Below are 17,594 nucleotides of genomic sequence, written 5' to 3'. Positions count from 1 at the left end.
ATGAACATATTGGATGGAAAATAAACTTAAATAGGCCACGGAGGTTTTGGATCAATATCTTTTCACTTCATCCAATTGGGAATGACCTTATAAACGGTTTAGATAGCATATAAATATAAGGTGAGTTTTATTTGAAGGTTTTGTTGCTATTGGTGTTCAATCCTATACAACACATAGTGACAATCTTCCCACTAAAAGGAATTGAGGGCCTTATGATGATATTTTAATTTTTTATTAAGTATTTTAGTTTATTTGAATTAAATATAATGATTTTATTTTTATTTAATAAAAAACAATTTCTTTATAATATGAAACATTTTCAAACGAGAGATAAGGGCAAATGTGTCAAATTAACATATTTCAGACATTTAAGATGTTTGTTAATAAACAATTTATTTCAAATTCAGTACTTAATTTTTAGACTTATGCCATAATTATCAAACAAGTTTTTTTTTTTATGTCATATTTCAAATTCGGTCTTTAGACTTCAGATTTAACAAACGGGGCCTTAGCTGGTCTTCCATCCAGGGTGGGCCACCTATTAAACATCTCCCGTCAACGCACAAGGCCGCATGTGCCAAATGGACGGTTGAAATTTTGTAGAGTAAAAGAAGCCAAGGTCCAGACTCGACCGTTGAAATTTTATGCTAATCCAATTATCAGAAATCCTCCCATTACTACGATGTTTTGGCTGTGGCCCACCCACGTGGCAGGCATCTTGATAAAGGGTCATATCACCATAGAAAAGATGCTACATGTGCAGTCAAGATGGAGACATAATGCTCAATGGCTAGGATGTTCCAATCTGGGAACACTTGGCATCCAAGAGGCGGCTATGATGTCAACGGTTCGAATCACTGAACCACGGCCCTGATTGGACTCCGGTCCAGTATTGTATAATAATATTTTGATTGGATACGGTGCCGAAGAATCACAGTACCGTAGGGGGCTAGCTTACAACTCGATTACATCTTAGAGGATGATCTTAAACGTTCATCGCCCGTATTGTATAATAATGAGCCGTTGTAATGAACATTAGTTGAACGGAACACACGATTGTCTATGAAGATGAATTCGGAACAATAATAAGTAATTTATTAATGGTTCTGATTCAAACCCAATATTCAAAGGCCAGGATTATCATCAATGAAGCATAAGTACGAGGTCATAGCTTCTATATGGTTGTAATAAAAATATGAACGGCTCAGATCATCATCTAAGATGCAACCAGTGTGTGAGGCAGCCCCCTTTCGGTACTTTGGCAAGGGGAACGGTATACTATCAAAACCCGTATTTATACCTCGCGGCGTTAACCAAGTCACTAGTCACTAGTCAGGCTTCCATTCAGGCTCGCGCACGAGATAGCCAGAGAGGGTCGCATACGTCCAAAAGTGGTAACTGCTACGTATTCGAGCTAAGTGGAGCTAATCCGTGATTTTTATGTGTAATCCAAACCATCCATCTAATGCATCCCATGTTCATTGTACATATTGAGAATCATGGTGATTCAGAACTCTGGTGGGACATATCACTCCTAAATCCTTTGTATTCATTTGATATAGCCTACCTGAATTTTGGAATGGCTCAGTTTTTCTTGAGTTCATTCATCCGGGTGGGGCTCACATTTTGAATGGGTTAGATGGTATACACAGAACACGGTGGACCCCACATTCCATCTGGAAGTTTCTACGGTGGGCGACACCCTCCCTGGTGTTCCCCATTGCTTCCTTTTGGTGTGTCCCACCCCAGTTATGGAACTGGGCTGAATTTTGAGATCCAGACCCAAAGAAGTGGAGAGCATCGATCGAACAATGGAACTCACACGTGACAGTGGACCGCACGTAGCTAGAATGCACGGTAATTACCATAAGTCCAAATGTACGTGATCATTCTCTGATAGCACCATCAATACCGACCGACGCGTTGCCACGTCAGCAAAGAGTGACTGGGTCATGACCATGCACGCAAACGAATCCACCAATCAGATATAGAGTGCTGACGTCAAATGACACGACTCCAATCACATCACATCACTCGCCCAAAGTCTCACCGACGTTTTTCGAATATCCAAACCTTTAATCCATCACAGCAACCTTCTTACTTACCTCCGACGCCATATCACTTTCCAACATGGAAACAAACACATGCATCTTACCTTCCTTATTTACATCACCATTATCAAGACCGTACATCTTCAAACATAGGCTATCTATCAGTGATCCAACGGTCCAGATTCTCCAAGGCCAGTGATTGGAGGGGGATCTAGCATCTGAAAACCAGGCCTGCTGAGAGTAGCAGGAGGAGACAGGTCCTGCACAGCAGCTGCAGGAGAAGAGAGCCCGAAAACACCAAAACCCATGTCAAAAATACATGAGTGGTTGTACAGGGTCTGAGGGAGATTTCTATCAACCCAGCTGCTGAAGTTAGCTTCTTGTGGGTAGAAAGAGGAGATGGAATTCTCCATCTTGCACTGTTTTAGAACAGTGGGGCACTCATGGGGAAGGGATTTATGGCTGGGATTTGATGGGTAGGAGGGCTGAAATGTCATTGGGAAGAGATGGATTGGATTGAGGGCTTTCATGTCATTGTCTTGGTGATTGGCGAAAGGGTTTTGTAGGGCTTGGATTGGGGATTCTAGGGTTTGGGATTCGAGAAATGGAGGTAGTGATAGAGATGGGTTTGGATAGGAAGGGGAAGAAGCTTCCAAGAGAAAGCTATTGTTTGTGAGGAATGGGTGCTTCTCACCTCCTCCTGTCTTGTGAAGTATTCTGCAAATCACCCATTCTTCCTGCATTTTACAAATAGAAAGGTAGAAAGGAGTTTCCATCAGAAGGATCTAATAACAGCCGTTATAAAAGCTGTTATAACGTAACATTACTGTCCTTTTCAGGGTGCGTTTGGTTGTACCACATTTCATGATATTTTGATAATTTATAAGTCTGGTTTGGAGTAACCAAACACACCCGTTAAGCCTTGATTCTAAAATACATCTTGGAGCCATGGTTAGAATTGTGCAATGTTTACACGTTACCTAAACCGTACAATCAGATGGAACTATGGCATTGAGATCCTAACCGTTTAATCGATGTACTTCATTGACTATCTAAAAGCATGCATCGATGAACATGATATCCACTTGGTGATGTTCTTGGGTTATGGCCCCTTAGAGAGGGACGCATCGATTGGACGGTTAAGATTGATGGAAGAGTCTGCTGATTGGATGGTTTCTACTAAAAGGTTTTGGTGAGTAATTCAAAGCCTGGATCGCTGATCTCAGTTTAAACCTTTAACCAATAGTTCGTTGCTGATGCCGATCCAACGGGGAGCTTTGAATGGGGGTGGGGCCTAGGTGACCGTTCGGCCCCACTCCAATGCTACTGCATCAGTTGCACTGGATTTGGACTGTGCAACCATGATCAGAGAGACAGAGAGAGAGAGAGAGAGAGAGAGAGACCTTGCAAGTGTGACGGTAGGAGAAATCGCCGTCCAGACGGTATTCGTGCATGACCCATTTGGTTTTCTCACCACGAGGAGCTCTTCCCTTGTAGAAAACGAGGGTTTTCTTCATGCCGAGAAGGACGCCAGTAGAAGTGCTGTACACCTCTCTATCTTTTCCAGTAGCTTTCCAATACCCGGCTTCAGTTGCTCTATTCGTGCGTAGGCCGGTTGGGTATTTTCGGTCTCTGAGACTGAAGAAATACCACTCTCTCTCCCCCATCTTCGCTATTTCTGCACTCCAAAAGTCCAAACCATGACAATGAGCAATGAAATACAAAAGATTTTTAAAAAAATTAAAATTAAAAAAAAAAAAAAAAAAAACAGCGTTATAAGAGAAAAGACATAAGGTTTCTCTCTCTCTCTCTCTCTCTCTCTCTCTCTCTCTCTCTCTCTCTCTCTCTCTCTCTCATAGTATACAAGGAGATTAGTTGGCATTGAAAGCTACATAGAGAATGAATTTTTTTAGATTCTTGAGGATTAGTTCGAAGCCAAAATTCTGATAACTAGGGCAGAGAAACAGCTAATTGCAGACAAACAGAAGTAATGCAATTCAATAAAAAGGAAATAATAATGACAGGAAATGCACTTCTCTTCTGGTCATAGAACATTTCCAGTAAAACCCACGTAACTATATAAATATAAAATAAAACGAAAGATCGTAAAGCTTCTAACTACTAATCGATAAACGTTCTTGAAAAATGATTATATCCAAAACGAAGAAAAGCAAGGAGACGCATCTCGCTTTGTTACATAAATATATACATGAATACATAAAACCTAATAAAATCATTCTCCTCTTTCCAAATAGCTTTAAAATTAAAAAAATAAAAATAAAATAAAATAAAACAATTTTCAGAACTCCCATGAAAAAGAAATGAGAAAAGAAGAAAGAAAATCCCATGAAATCTCTCTCTCTTTATCTCTCTTTCTTTTTACGGCACAAACATGCATGTAAGCGATTGTTTAATTGACTTATGAAAAACCTATCCGCGTGTAGAGCTCTGTCCATCTACCCGCAAGCACACGTATGATAGCTCCAAGCGTTCCATCAGGTGGGCCACAATGTTCAGATTTTCTGGCTTAGATATCATGGCCGTTTCACCCCTCATGTGTGCCACAGGATGAAAAAGAGCATGGCTTCTGTGGATTCCTGACTGTGGGGCCTACCGTGATGTATCTGCCTTCCATCCGTTTTGACTGCTCATTTTATGGCATCATGTTAAAAATGAAGCAGATCCAAATCTCATGTGGATCACACCACATGAAACAGTGGTGATTGACCATTAAATACTTCCTGTGGGCCACAAAAGTTTTGTGTCAAGCTGATATTTATGTGGTCCCTTCATCCAGGTTTTGTGACCTTATCAACAGGTTGGGATGGCAAATAAACATTACGGTGGTCCCAAGACATTGTTAATTTTGGGTATTCAATCAACACTGTTTCCTGTTGTGTGGTCCACCTAAGGTTTGGATCTGCTTCAATTTTCGGATCATTCCTAAAATGATCTATCAAAACGGATGGACGGCGTTGATGTAAGTCACATGCATTACAGTGGGCCCCACAGTCAGGAATCCAGCGGAGCCGCGCTGGTTAAGGTAGGATATGGTGTCCTTGCGAGCGCCTTCCTAAGTTAGATGGATGGCCAGAGGGGGCTTTACATGAGTGTGTGCTTAGTAAAGCACCACAAAAAACACCCACATATTCTCGTGTACACCACGACGCACTGCAATAGGATACGCCCGGACGTTAGCCTTTGGAATGGGGGTCTTGTATCGATGATCCAAACCATTCATATGGAGCGCAACACCTTGGATCGGGGGTACCCAAAAAAGGAAATTTTCTTATATTGAAACCTTTCAACACTTCAATCATACGACTCTTTTGATTTGAATACGGACCGTCTCCTTAACCTCCTAATAAACAAAGGGTTTAAACGTACTCACCCATCGCATAAATGGCATGTGACATTGAGAAGGACCCTAATCCAACGGTTAAAGTCCCAATGTATCTTATTGCACCCGCCCAGACGTATTCTAGCAAACCTCGTTATCGTAACAAGAGGCACTTGGAACGTAGAAACAACTTTCAAGAAAACCCATTGAGAGAGAGAGAGAGAGAGAGAGAGAGAGAGAGAGAGAGAGAGATTAGAACATAGAAGCAACTTTCAACAACACCCATTTGAGAGAGGAGAATAAAACCCATGTGTGTGTGTGTGTGTGTGTGTGTGTGTGTGTGTGTGAGTGAGAGAGAGAGAGAGAGAGAGAGAGAGGGAGAGCTGACGTACCTGGAAGCTCCCAAGGCTCACACTTATTGAGATCAACCTCAGCAATTTCAACACCAGAGAAGGAGGCATTAAAGACCTTGGAAGCCAAATAAAAGGTGATAAGCTCTTCATCAGTTGGGTGAAATCTAAAGCCAGGAGGCAGCCCTTGTTCATTACTCTCCTCCCACCCTATCTCTCCCATCCCAAACATCTCCCTTCCCCCGAAAATCACTAGAAAAAAAATCCGAAACAAACCCAAAACACCCTATCTTGTTAGTGCGCGTGCGCCTGTGTATATATAAACAGGTAGAGAAAGAGAGAGAAAGAAACTATACCAAATACCAATACAGATGCATGGGGCGTATACATGCGTGTCTGTAATCAAAGGGTGCACTGAAATCGAAGGGCAAGCTAGTAAAGTAGGCAGGCGATTTGGGTTTTAATAAAGAAGGGTGTCAGTGAGGTTGTGCGTACAGAAAAAAGGTGCACCTGGAAGGTCTCCTTACAGGATTTGTGAGTAAATGCAGCGAGGTTGGTTGCAGCGTTTTTCTTTTTCTTTTTCTCTTTTGAGGTTTCTTCTGACTACAATCCAATGTAATACACTATGATACGTCGTTATTTTATCCATTGGATATGGATTCTTTTAAACGATCTTAACCGTTTATATGATAGGAACTCCCTGTAATGGACAATTCCCGTAAAATCACTCGGATTAATTATTTCGAACCTTTGATGTTTAAAATGTCATGTTAACCGTCCATATTCAGAGCAGATGAACCAAATTACTGGAGGTTGAAATAAATCAATGGAAGAACTTTTATTTTCTGTCTTCCCACCATAAACGGTGTGTCCCATCGTTTAAACGGTTTAGATCTTAGGAAGATTTTCCAAATTCAAAGGCTAAAGTACCGATGTATCTTGCTGAAATACATCAGAATGTACCATGTCTTCGAGCCAATCTCTTTTATTTATGCGTGCGTGCGTGAGCATGTTGAGACGCGAGGAGTCAGGTCAGGTTTTCAGAGAGAGGGAGAGAGAGAGATCGCCGTGTCGTTTGCCTGTATACTTATATGTCATCTTTTAACGAGTCACACGTATACTAGATCTGAGCTTTCCATCTGGTGGACAAACCAGGCGGTTTCTCTCCTCATAATAGCGAGTGTACAAAACAGATGATTGGTTGGAAGTATTTCTTTTACCCATATGTTTCAAATGGCCTGATTTTAGATAAAATAATTAAACAGTGAGGCCCACCTAATGAAAAACAAGATCTTGCACACGTGTACATGTTGACACGTGTGCTGTCCGTGCATGGGCAAGCATGTGAGCTTACCAACTCGCAGCAGCTATAAATGCCGGGGAGATGATACGGTAGAGCCGGAAGACCCCGAATACAGCAGAGCCATCCCTCTACGGTAAGGTGAACGGCAGATCAGGTGGTGTTGCCAACACCACAACACCCCCAGCAGGTGTGTCGATGTGTAGCGTACTGTGGGGCCCAAAGTGATGTATATATTCTGTATCCATGCCGTCTACCCGTTTTGGACCCGGAAAGTCAGTAAACCTGAAGACATCACCGAAAAAAGTAGAAATTAAACTCCCACCGTTAAAAACTTTTTAGGGGCCACATAAGTTTTGGATAGGCTGATATTTGTGTTTTCCCCCATGTTTGAGTGACCTTATCAACAGGTCAGATGTCAAATAAACATTTGGACAGATGTATTAAAGTGTATTCGGTCGTATTATGTTAGATATGAGCGTCATATCCAACAGAGTATGGGCATCTGCCTGTTTGGTCTGGAGAGAAATAAGCAGGGCAGCGTCGCCTACTGAATTGACTGTTGGATTGCAGGATAGCGCCGGATACGAACCTCTCTCTCTACCAGTCCTTCCTACAGACTGAGGGATGGGATTGAAGGTCATTGGATATGGCGGGTGCGGTCGCACAATAATCGTCTTATTAATCCCAAGTATTTTCGACAATGGTGGCCATCAGAGCCATCACCGTTGCTACGCGCATGTATGTGGTTTCGACAATCAATATTTCCACTGTTTCTTGTGGTGTTGTTTACTTGAGCTTTAGATCTTTTTATTTTTTGATTTATACACTTATAATTAGCCGTAAACAAGCATGGATGGCATGAATGTAAAACACATATACATCCAGTTGGGCCCCACAGTGCCCAACTCATCAAAGCACCACGGCTATCAGCGTCCACCATGATCTACATGTTTTATCCATGCCGTTCATCCATTTCACTAGCTCATTTTAATGAGCTTTAAAAGATGGCAATTCCAAAGCTCAGGTGGATCACACAGGAAAGTGGGAATCGAACGCTTACTTCTCAGAACATGATGGGGCCACATACGTTTTGTAACAAGCTGATACTTTTGTTTTCCCTTCGTCAAGGGTTATGTGACCTAATCAATAGGTTGGATGAAAAATGAACATTACAACGGACCTTAAGAATTTTTTAATGGTGGGAGTTCAATCATCACTGTCCCTGTGGTGTAGTCCACCTGAGATTTAGATCTGCCTCATTTTTGGACTCATACCTTAAAATGAGCTGGCAAAATGGATGGATGGAATAGATATAACACATACATCATGGTGTGGCCAAGAGCTTTGAAACCAGCTAGCTGGCTGGCGTCTGTCACAAGCCAAACCGCGTCCATTACAATTTACGTATAAAACCCATGAGACAATCTTGTCCGTTACTTTTCTGCAGTTTGTACCGCACCGCTAATTTAACCCTTAACCATTGATGTTTTCCACCATCACTTTAATAGCGAAAGATCAGATGGATGGGATTGTCTAATAGCTTGGTGTGATTTTTGAGACATAAACCATCCATGCGTTGTTCTGTTATGGGCTACACCGTATAATCTCGGAAATGCCCACACGGTAATGAAGCGCCTAACCGCTAGGGTTTGAACGAGCCTAGATATGATGCGTTTTTTTAGTTCAAAATCAAGCAAGTGATCAATGGGCGCGATATATGGGCCGGGGCCCAGTCAGTCTTCAGTAATTGTAAATTATCCAAATTCAACAAACAGGAGTATAGTAACTATAGTAAAGATTTTCTAACCAATCAGATTCTGGGAATATGACCAACCTGTAGTCGATGCCACTATATGGACGGTTAGGATTTTATGTGATTGCCACGTCAGCACAGTAATTTTGGTAGATTTCCAGGCACGGTATTATTCCTTGGGGTTGCAATACACTGTTCTGGTGATTGAGAGATTAGCTGGGCGGATTAGGGTTAGTGTCTTGCTTGGGGGCGTGGTTTGGGTGGATCCCCGGATCTACTAAGGTCGGTGGATCCCTAACTGTGGAGCTCACTGTGATGTATGTTCCAAACATCCACACCGTCCATCAATTTTGAAAGATCATTTTACATAATAGTCCAAAAAATGAAGCAGATCCAAATCTTAGGTGGACCATGCCACAGGAAACAATTGTGATTGAATCTTCACAATTAAAAACTTCATGAGGACTTTCGGAATATTTATTTTCCATCCAACCTGTTGATAAGATCATAAAGATCTTGATGAAGATACCACACAAATATCAGGTTGATCCAAAACTTTTATGGCACACGAGAAGTTTTGAATGGTCGATTATCACTGTTTCCTGTATTATGGTCCACCTGAGATTTTGATCTTCTTTATTTTTGAGATCATGCCTTAAAATGAGTATTCAAGACGGATTTACGGCGTGGATATAAGTCACTTACATCCCGGTGTACCTCATGGGCAGGGATCCCATCCACCTGGAAGCTGCGCCCCATGCTTGGGAGGTTTCGAGGAACGGGGATTGCGTCCTACTGCGTCTCCCTATAGGAAAGGGCAGGGCCTCTGAGGCGTCATCGTGATGTATGGGTTCTATCCACACCGTCCATCGGATTTTTCATATCATTTTAGTTTATAATAATAAAAAATGAGGCAGATCCAAGTCTCAAGTAGACTACACAGTGAGGATTAGACTCCTACGTTTGAAAACTTCTCAGGAGCTTAAGAAGTTTTGGATCGAGCTGGTATTTGTGTTTTCCCTTCATCCACTTCTACGTGACCTTATGAACAGGTTGGAAAGAAATTAACCATCATGGTGAGCCACTGGGAAGGTTTCAACTGTAGGTGTCACTACCACTGCTTCGTCCTGTGGTGTGGTCCACTTGAGCCTTGGATCTACTTTATTTTTGGAATTTTACTCTAAAAAGATATGAAAAAGTCGGTGGACGGTGTGGATAAAACCTATAAATCATGTGGCCCCTCAGAGGCCCTGTCCGTTCCGATCAGGAGACGGACGGGGTAGTACGCAATCTAGGTTCGGTTTTGAGTAGTCAGGACGGTAGGGAAATAAATGATGTGGCAGTGGGCCCGTACAAAATTCGGGGACCAAGTTCCCGAACATGCAGTTCTCCGCAGTTGATTTTCTGGAAGCAAGTGCTGTGGCCATCTCCGGGAGTAGTCATCCGAGTCCTCCTCTCACGTGCCAACGTCGCAAGCATGTGGGGGATCCAAGATCCGATCCGGTCCGGTCATTGGGTGGCCGAACTTCCTAGGCTATGTGGCCTATGGGGGGCAACAAGTGTACTTCAAAAATTCTTAACCATCCATGCATCTACTGACCAATTAATTGCATTAAGGCTTAGATGATGGAGATCCATGCACCTAACCAACGAATGCACAATTTTTAGTGAAACGAAAATACAATTTGCGACCCACCAGGTCTGTGATCCGATCTTCTTGAACACTTGCCCCATTTGCCCCATTAAAGAGTGAAAAGAGATGGCATGATTATATTGGCAGCATTGTTCCCAAGTTATTACACACAGGCTAGAAGATACTCCTAGTTACACTAAGTTCATTTTAAGTCCCTTTGCCTAAGGATGTATAAGTATAGGCCTTAAATGATTTTATTTTAGTTCACTTTATTAGACTACCACATAGTCACTAAAAGAGAATATGGCTGGATGGTTTCAACAATATCGTCCAAATTTAAAATATTTAACCAGGCATTAACTTGGTTTGCTCAAAAATTTAAGTTTGCCGGTTAATCATAAGGTTTGGACCGTCGTCAAGTGTTTCAGAGGCTAATCGACATTTATATGGTTTTTCAATTGGTTAATCATGGATTTTCAGTCATTAAGTTTAAGTTTTAACCATTAATTTATCTTAAAATTTACTTGACAAACATCTAATAATTAAGATTTGTTAATTTACCTGAAACCTAAATACCTCCTTATACATAAATCTTATCTCAGGAGGGATGAGCAATAGGAGAGCCCTGAACATCCAAGCACTCCTTGGACGTCCATTTTGACAGAGAGTAGAGAGAATGGAAAAGGGAATTAAAGAGTGGGATGTCGCCATTTCCTATCTCCCATTGTACTTGTGCACACCCCTCACTTGGGCATGGAGTCTACTCAAATGGCTTGGTCAACCCTTAACTTCTACTAGAGGATTTGACAAAGTTCTCCAGCCTCTTACACATGTGATAGTTTAGGCAGAAACTCCATACATTGGGAGACTGGTACAGTGATTTATTATTATTATTATTATTATTTGCTTACAAACACACTTTACATAGGTAGTATTTTGCATTTTTCTAAGACCATGAATTGACTGATTCATTTAATTAATTGAACTCACACTCAAAGTAAGTTTTGGATATTTTTTTTATAAATCAAGCTGAAGGCCTACCTTTTCACCACAATTTATCACCAAGCTTTTTTCATCTCAGTCTCTGATACAGTCACATGGCTTGTCATCATCCTCATTAATGTCTTTCTAGATTCAATATGGCATTTCATTGGAATAAACACTATCATTCTTTTTACCTTAGTATATATATGAATTTGAGTTGACAAGGGATGACACGGCATTCTCCTTAGCTTTAGGAATTATAATTACCAATTATAGTCATTTTGTACCATCCATCTCTCATGCGTAGCAGAATTATTTCTGTTGTAGACAGATGTCTTTAATATGTTTTTGCACTATTTGATGACATCGAACCAACTTCGAAGGAAGCCGGTCAATAACATCGAGTTTTTTCAGGATTTTTAGCCCTGGTCGCTAGACTGTTTTTGTCATTTTTCGATGACATCGAAACTAGTTCGATGTCATCGAAGGTTTACTCAAATTCATTTACGAAAATGAAGATTTTGTGATTTTTGTTTCCTATCCTGGTTCTACTTGTTTTTAAAGCTATATAAAGGATTGTATATCAAACTAAGAGGTATTCTAAGGGAATTCTAAGGCATTCTAGGGTTTCTAAAAGGGTTCTAAGGTTTCAAGGGTTGGAGAAAAGGTGAGGTTTGAAGATTGCTCAAGCTGCATAAGTCCTCTATCTTTGTAATCTGTGCTTTCATAGTGGAATTGTCTGTCACTTTGTGCCGTGGTTTTTCCCCACAAGGGTTTTCCACGTTAAATCTCTATATTTGTTGTGATTGCTTGGTGCTCTTGGATTGCTATCCTAGATCCATATCTATGTGATTCCACAGCACAAATCCTAACATTTTCAAGTGTTTCACACCCAATCTGCAGGAAAAGATAATAACCTTTTTTTTTTCTTTTGTTTTTCTTTTTTTTTTTTTGTGAGTTCCACAGTTTGGTCAATTGCCCCAAATCTGTTAAATTAATAAAAAGTATTGCTTAAACATAGATGACAATCGATTACAGCTAATTAAATTTAAAAATTCAAAAGTTAAATTCTGTTGTACATTCATAAAAATCTTACAAAAACAATCATTAAAATTGATTTTAAAAAATAATAAAGTGGAGCCTACTTAGATGGGAATATATATATATATATATATATATATATATATATATATATATATATATATATATATATATATAGTGTGTGTGTGTGTGTGTGTGTGTGTGTGTGTGTGTGTGTGTGTGTGTGTGTATTTATTTATATATATTTGCAGAAAAAAATCATTGCATAAAGCGAAGATCAATTCACTATAATTATAGAAGAAAATTTTAAGAAAATGAACAACTTACAGTAAAATTTTTGGCTTACCAATCAAAATCCTTGAGTATTCATGCTAAGCTCCTATGATCTTAATCTTGATTGTAATTAGGATGGTATATATACACTTCCATATAGAATTAGGAACAAAACTCACATTTACTCAAACCTATATGCGCATTCCGTTGGTTGGACCAATGGGATTTTCAGTTGGACCAAAACGAACTAACTCACACACATCCGATTGAACAAAAAACGTGTAAAAGTGGATAGTGTACCATATGAGTATTTACCCTCTAAATTTGTGAAGCCAAGAAACACCCATTGGACTGAGATCGAGAACTTCTCTACACTAGATTAAAAGTACTCTATCAACACAAATGACCCGTGAGTAATTTTCAAGTTCTCGGTACAATTCATTACACTTGGGATAACATTTAGTATATAAAAATTTTTAAAAAAAATAGTGCGGCGTCAATCTCGAGATTAAGAAGAAAATGGAAGACCAACTTTAGGGTCTCAGTACAAATTGAAAAGGTTGGAGGACGGCCTGGCCAACTGCCCATGGTAGGCCCATGGGAGAGAAAGGAATTGATTGATATCTCTCTCCTTGGCTTTTCAATCATACAGCTGATACGACCTCGATTCCCCTTCAAATGGCTAGGGTTGTAGTAATTCGTACGTTTTTATAAAATCCAAACAAAACGTCCAAGTACGGGTAAAAAATAACAAAGCATAAATGATCAGATACTACCGACACTACCATAAGATTACCATAATCTACATTTTTCCAACAATATTTCACATGAGCGTAATCCAATCAGTGCAAAAGGTAGGCCCCATGAAGAGGATTTTTTCTATTTTTTATTTTAATCGGGCTGATCCATTCATGATGTGTGCTATACCTGCAGGTTGGATCGATAGTCGGCTGTCACCTAATTTTAATGGTATGGCCCACCTGATGTTTCTATCGGCCTGATTTACATTTCTCAGGTGACTTCGTCATGAGACCCGCTTCTTGTATGGCCATGATGTCTTATATACATGTCATACGTTGGTGGAAACATGGTGCAGTGCGGTAAGCTTATGCCACTGGAGCAGTGTCCGATCATTTGCCCCTACGAATAGATATTTAAGGGTACGTTTGGTTGCGAAAGCCGAATGCGTCCTACCCCGCCCGTCTATAACCATGAATGGACAGATCTGTGTGGGGCCACCGTGATGTACCTCTTTATCCATGCTATCCATCTCTTTTCTCATATCATTTATCTGTTTATCCATGCCATTCATCTGTTTTCTTATATCAATTTAAGATATAGATCCAATGTTCAATTGGACCACTTCACATATGACTCTCACATTTAACGCAATGCAAAATGACTAAGGTTTAATGCCTTATGCATTTAATGCAACCTAAGCTTACTATTTGTTGTGGTCTAGTTGAGTGTTGAATCTGCCTAATTTTTGGGCTCATACCCCAAAATGATCTAAAAGGAATGTACGACGTGGATAAATAGATACATCAGGGTGCGTCCTCACATAGATCTGTCCCTTACTGGCTAGAGACGGGCAGAGGTAGGACGCAGTCCGCTCCCTTTGATTGCACCAAAGATCAAATATTTAGCGAAAGCTGGGCGATGGCCATCACAAGAGCTGACGTGGCATACTTAGGCTTGATCTGGGCCTCTCATCAGACATGAAGGGGGCACCCTAAAACCGACAAGGCTAAGAATCAATAAGGTCCACTAATCAGTGCGCCACACTGGTACAATGTTTAACGCTGACCACATCTCTCATACGTTCTTGGCCCACCTCATTAGTGGACAGTCGTAACACTTTTTTGGCTACAGCACGATTACAGTGCCCACCACACGATGAACGGAATGGATCCCTCAAACACGTGCCACATTAGGATTTGTACCGAGAAATGCCTCACTAATGGCCGGGATCGGTCCTAGCACTTGTCAAATGTGGGGTTGTTATGGTACGAAGGTTGGAATATCATTTTCTGCATTAATTCATGCATCATTACTGAACATGATCCATCAACAGTTGCCCGAAATGATCACCCTCCTGCCAAGATCTAAGCCGCTCATCCGATAGGCCCCACCTTGCTGATACCTTTGGTCGAATTTCAAACCATTCCACCTCTTCAGTAGACCGCATGTGTACGAAATAAATGGGTGGCTATAAGAAATTGATCCATGGTTACATTTGAGGCCTGCCAAGATTTTTCTTTGAACCTTATCTAGACCGTGGGACCTGTCTGGTGAGTGGCTTTAATGTTGCACGTGTTGGCATCAGCAGTCTGCGTTGCATCTCCCACCTCACCAATCCTTGGGTAGGAGCGTTGATGATCGTTGCGTGCAACTGCAAGGAATGACAGTAATGGCAGTGGTACTGATACGTTGTACTTGTGCATGTCTATCTTACTCTATACTCCTTATCCCCATCTTCACGTACTGCACCTTTTTTTTTTCCTCTCTAACGTGTCGCATGTGTGGCACACTTAGCCATGCAAAAGGTCCCTCCCGTCATAAACAGGATCATATGTTGTGGAAATCACGATACCTTCATCGGCTGGGCCACACCGTCAAAATAAATGATGTTCAGTTATCTCATCCAACATACAAGTGTGGCCCACCTGATGAGTGGAGCAGCTCATTTTGATGCCAAATGATAAACGAGGCCTACACCCGCTCACTCTCTTTTATTTGTAGGAGTGTTATTTGATACTCTGGTAAGGTGTGACTCTTAATACACATGCACTCATAAATTATTTAAATGGAATGCATTAACTCAAATTATTTTGAACGTTCAAATAAGTGTGATACTTGGTTCATAATACATCCTATCCTCTGATTCGTAGAGGTTAAAGTAGGACCGTCGGATGTTTTTCATTAAAAACTATAGTAAATATCCAGGGAGCAATGTCCCAACAAACCGTCCGTAGTTTTTTTGTTCTCTCATTTATTATTATTATTATTATTTTTAAGCTGGTTGGTAAACCCTCTATTGTCAATTGACACTTCACTTTTAGCCACTTCCACATAGGAGTGGATACCAACTTCACTTTTAGCCACTTCCACATAGGATTGGATACCAAGACTTCGATGTTGAAATGAGGTATCTTTCACTCAGAGAGTCAACAGATAGGGTTATTAAAATAAAAAATTTTCCACACATGCTATGTAAACCATCGATCGACCGGCTGAGCAGTGTGGCCAACCTGCAAAAAAGGCCGGATGCCACACGATTGAGCCGTGGATAGTCCCCAAATATATAAGAACAGGCTACGTTAGCAGATACACCCTAATCCATAGCTCTAAGTGATGGACTGAGTGAAAGATACCTTGTTTCAACAATGAAATCTTGGTATCGATCACTAGTGAGGTGGCTCATAGAGAAGCGTCAACGGATAGTGGGGTGTACTAACAAGCTGACCTTCCAAAAAAAAAAAAAGCTACGCCAGTAAATCCTCGAAGAATCACCATCAATCAAATGACCAGATGTGAATGAACGAACGAAAAGACATCATTTACCATATAAGTTTACCTTGCATATAGCAATGTGAATGCATTTTAATGCCTGTTATGGAATGTGCACGTGCGAGGGACGGCCATCAAGGTGATAGGACAGCACAAGGGCGCTCGTGCACAAGCTACAGGTGCCCTAGCTGGTGACGTGGCCTAGGCAAGGGTTAGGTGGGACCGGCCTAGTTTTGTCGTTTTATGCAACCTCCCATTCCGACAGCTTTCCTGTTCAGTGTTCTGTCCTACGGACCTACGCAGCAAATCTCGCGAAACAACTAACTCCCTTCTTCAGCCATGAATGCCTCAACGGTCAATCAAGCCACCTTTTCCCGCCCTACTCTCACTCGCGATATATCGGAAATGTTCTCGTAATCGTTTCGTGAGAAAATGCAACGGTTCCTGGTAGAGCATCTCTACGCTTCACTCGTGGATGGCTTATCCAGGAGTATCCATTATGGAACTGGACATGCAGTCGGTTTGAGGTAATGTGTTCGAGTAGAATTTCCAAGTGCCTGGTTATTAAGCTTCGTACACTGCCGGAGTATTAAATCTCCTCCCACCTTTCGATATGGTAAGAGATCCCGCGAGAAAATAGAATATCTCACGACCATTTATTATGGATTTCCGAAAGGTTTTGTTTTAACGATACGCTGGTATTATGGCATGGGGAGCGGATTAGATGTTACCCGGGTAAAGCGTTGGTGGATGTTAACCTTACAGTGGGACCCACCTTGATGATGTGTTGTATATCCATGCCATTCATCTATTTTTCCAGCCCATTTTAGGAGATTGTCCAAAACATTTAAGTAGGTCTAAATCTCAGGTGGACCACATCACAGGAAACAGTGGTGATAGAATCGCTCACCAATAAAAACATCCCAGGGCCCATCGTAAGCAGATTAGTAATGTTTATTTGGCATCGGACTCTTTGATAAGGTCAACTTAGAGCTTGATGAAGGGGCAACACAAAGATCAGCTTGATCCAAAACTACCGTGGCTTACAAAAAGTTTTTAATGATCATTAACCACATTTTCCAGTTGTGTGGTCCACCAGAGATTTGAGTCTGCTTACATTTTTGGATATCATAGGAGGTGGAAAACGGACGGACGGGGTGGATGTACAACATATTCATTAAGGTGAGCCCCACATGGTAAGGGTAACACCCCCTGGTATGACTAATCATGGGAATGTAGACCACCAGTGCACACGTGCCATAAGTATATGGTATGCGTATGGCCTGTAAAACCTTTTGCAGGAAGTAGGCAGAAGTGGGCAGGGCTATCGTGATGGTTGTAAGAATTCCACATGCG

The 17,594-nt window shown here is 41.1% G+C and overlaps 1 protein-coding gene across 1 annotated transcript; it reads right to left on the bottom strand.

The window, feature by feature from the left end:
- Positions 1–1,959: 1,959 nt before the first annotated feature.
- Positions 1,960–5,995, bottom strand: LOC131220805 (protein CUP-SHAPED COTYLEDON 3-like). Its single transcript, XM_058215677.1, has 3 exons — positions 5,784–5,995; positions 3,455–3,729; positions 1,960–2,788 (listed from the first exon to the last, which is right to left on the bottom strand). Exons 1-3 carry the CDS (start codon positions 5,971–5,973, stop codon positions 2,213–2,215), a joined length of 1,041 nt encoding a protein of 346 aa, XP_058071660.1. The 5' UTR covers positions 5,974–5,995; the 3' UTR covers positions 1,960–2,212.
- Positions 5,996–17,594: the final 11,599 nt, after the last annotated feature.

Source organism: Magnolia sinica, chromosome 1 (genome assembly GCF_029962835.1).
Source record: "Magnolia sinica isolate HGM2019 chromosome 1, MsV1, whole genome shotgun sequence".
Lineage (NCBI taxonomy): Eukaryota > Viridiplantae > Streptophyta > Magnoliopsida > Magnoliales > Magnoliaceae > Magnolia > Magnolia sinica.
This window is presented reverse-complemented; position numbering and strand designations above follow the sequence as displayed.